This window comes from Borostomias antarcticus (assembly GCF_949987555.1).
Source record: "Borostomias antarcticus genome assembly, chromosome: 21".
Taxonomy (NCBI): Eukaryota; Metazoa; Chordata; class Actinopteri; order Stomiiformes; family Stomiidae; genus Borostomias; species Borostomias antarcticus.
In genome coordinates, this window is record NC_140254.1 from 2526459 (window position 1) to 2529657 (window position 3199).

A 3199-nucleotide genomic window follows, 5' to 3' on the forward strand; every position below is an offset into this window, starting at 1 on the left:
CTGCTTGTCAGGGTGGGTGTGGTTTTTCAGAAGATTAACAGGCCTCATAGGCCAGGGCCTATTCTTCCTAAAAAGTAAAGTTTTAAACTGAATTCAATTGTTGGAATAGATGGAGATAATAAACTAGTTTAAAAAAAAAAACTGTTGTACGAAGTTGCTGATGGCCAAAGGACTAGTTCCAATTAATTTAATTTAGGTAGGCCTATAGGTCTATGTTTTAGGTATAGGTCTACATTTTCTATGATTTGGACGTCTGTCAGCCCTTTCTATTGCCGTTGCCTATGTCCATTGCCTACGATGCGGAATGGCAAATAATGGTTGCCATTTAATTACATATATTTTATTAACTGCATTGTTTACATTGTCTCCAGGCGGATGTTCCCAGTGCTGAGAGCGAGCGTGTCAGGACTGGACCCCAACGCCATGTACTCTGTCCTGTTGGATTTCGTGGCAGCAGACAACAACCGGTGGAAATACGTGAACGGCGAGTGGGTACCGGGTGGCAAACCCGAGCCGCAGAGCCCTAGTTGCGTCTATATCCACCCAGACTCCCCGAACTTTGGTGCGCATTGGATGAAAGCACCCGTCTCCTTCAGCAAAGTCAAACTGTCCAATAAACTCAACGGAGGAGGACAGGTAAGCGCCCTTTGCACCCTCTTTGTTATTATTTGAAGTAGGCATATGCATTTGCTAATCAATTTAAATCAGTTTGGTAGTTGGTTGGATAGACTTGCTCTCAACTAATGATGTTCATTGTTGCTATTCAGCAAAGCCATTCATTACTGGGAGAGAGGAACTGGGGGAAATTGGGAGTTGGCTCAGACATTGGTTCAGGCAAAACTAGTCTCTAATCAATTTCAAGGCAGGGGTAGTGTTCATTAAGTAGCTGCGTCATTACATATAAATCACATAAATTTCATTCATTCATTGTTTTTAGATCATGCTGAATTCTCTGCACAAGTATGAGCCAAGGATACATATCGTGAAGGTCGGCGGGATTCAGAAAATGATCAGCAGCCAGTCCTTTCCAGAGACACAGTTCATCGCTGTCACTGCTTATCAAAATGAAGAGGTAAGTTACACAGATTGACACACACATCTTTTCCCATGACCAATGAACAAGGAGATTTTTAATGAAACAATATCAGAATCAGAAACAGGCTTATTGCCAACGCCAAGTAAGCTTTCACATACAAGGAATTTGCTTTGGTCTGATGGCGCATAACAGGAAACAGCAAGAGTACAATACAGGACAGTGCAAAATACCATATCAACATCTACCTTCCTTTTTTAGATCACTGCTCTGAAGATCAAGCACAACCCCTTCGCCAAAGCTTTCCTGGATGCTAAAGAGAGGTAGGAGGATAAAATATCTTATAATGCGAATGTGCTGACATCAGCTTTTACGCTTTTTGCTCTGAGAATGAATTTTGACCCTTGTTTGCCTGTAATTTTAGGAGTGATCATAAGGATGTGCCAGACCACAGTGGAGATAGTCAGCAGTCTGGATACTCTCAGCGTGAGTTCACAAAGCACCCCAATTATACATTGCTCTCTTTGCCAATCACACCACTGAGGACAGTCATTGACAGAAATGACGGAACATCTGTCAGACAGAACCTGAACCAATTTTGACCCATCTTCCTGTCTCCCCCATACAGTTGGTGGTTGGTTCCTGCCAGGAAACGGCCCTATCTGCCCCAGCAGCAGCCCTCCTCAGTTCAACGGGGCCCCAGGCCACTCCTCCGGCTCCTACTGCGAGCGTTACTCCAGCCTGAGGGGCCACAGGGCCGCCCCTTACCCCAGCCACTACCCCCACCGTAGTACCAGCACAAGTAAGGACCTCTATCACCCCAGCACTCTACCAGCACACCGCCTAGCCTAGGAACCGCACATCGCTGGCGGTTGCAGTTTACGGAACGCGGTGTGTTTGAAATCAATCAAGTTGGCTTGTTGTGAGTCGAATGTGTTCTCATTTGAAGCTGTCGTTAACGGTTGCTCTGACTTTGCTGTTTGTAGACAACTATATGGACAACTCCTCGGGCAGCCTACCCACTCATGACAGCTGGTCAGCGCTGCAGATCCCCAACTCCACTGGCATGGGCACACTGGCCCACACCACCAACTCCACCTCCAACACTAGGTAGGCACCAACCAATCACCGTCTTAGATATGGAACACGGTATACAGCGTATTTCATTCAGTTTCTCTGAAATGCTACATCTAACAGCACTTCTATTGTGAACATTGAAATGTTATTGAAATCTGACCCCTGTTGCCCTCTCTCCACCTACAGCCAGTATCCCAGCCTATGGTCAGTGGCTGGAACCACCCTCACCCCCTCAGGCTCCGCCTCTGGCTCCATCGCAGGCGGCCTGACCTCCCAGTTCCTGAGAGGATCCTCCTACACGGGCCTGACCTCTTCGCTGCCGGTCTCCTCGCCCTCCTCCATGTACGACCCCGGCCTGAGCGAGGTGGGAGTGGGAGACGCCCAGTTCGAGAGCTCCATCGCCAGGCTCACCGCGTCCTGGGCGCCGGTGGCCCAGAGCTACTGAGAGTCGCCGTCCATCCGCCGCCTTTCTCCCCGTCAACCCTCTCCCCGCACACCGCCTCCCGCCACCCGGAGGCCGGCTGTAGGAGCAGCAGGGATCTGGAGCAGCACGGTGACCCACCTTGTGGGCCGAGAGCCTGGAAGTGGCACCCGCCTCCCGTAGCAGACCTGAGACTGATGGGTGCCCTTTGGTTCTGTGTTTTAACATGCTATGGTCTTCCATTCCATATACCCAAAGGCTCTCTAAGCCAAAGTACATAGACAGTACATTCTGAAGTTACACACTGTAAAGTAAACGCACCGTGTCATTGGAGTGGGCCGTCTCTAGTTTTTTCAAGATAATCCACTCCTCTAATGGTGCAATTTCAAGTGCAGGACAATCTGAGGTGGTCCATTAGATCATGTAGTGTAATGCATCGCCTTCCCCAGCACACCCACTTTCCTCCTCCTAGACAATCGTACATCGGCATGAAGACAATCCCGACACACCATGTTCCGACCAATCACGAGCCACTCCAGATGACAGGTCTATGAAGTAGGACCCCTACAAGGAAACCAAAGAGGCCGAACCTTACTGTATGTTCGATAGTTCATTGTTATGATTTGTGTTGTTGTTATTATTATTATTATTATTATTATTATTGAGAT

The 3199-nt window shown here is 48.2% G+C and overlaps 1 protein-coding gene across 1 annotated transcript in view; it reads left to right on the forward strand.

Annotated features, from left to right (window-relative positions):
• The window catches only part of tbxta (T-box transcription factor Ta), a gene marked incomplete at both ends in the record, with an annotated part of 2909 nt that extends 354 nt beyond the window's left edge, over positions 1-2555 (forward strand). Inside the window, 7 exons of the mRNA XM_084455226.1 lie at positions 372-636; positions 938-1072; positions 1295-1356; positions 1458-1519; positions 1662-1835; positions 2020-2143; positions 2297-2555. Of these exons, the coding sequence (XP_084311352.1) occupies positions 372-636; positions 938-1072; positions 1295-1356; positions 1458-1519; positions 1662-1835; positions 2020-2143; positions 2297-2555 (1081 nt within the window). The remainder of the gene's footprint in view (positions 1-371; positions 637-937; positions 1073-1294; positions 1357-1457; positions 1520-1661; positions 1836-2019; positions 2144-2296) is intronic.
• Between the last annotated feature and the right edge of the window lie 644 nt (positions 2556-3199).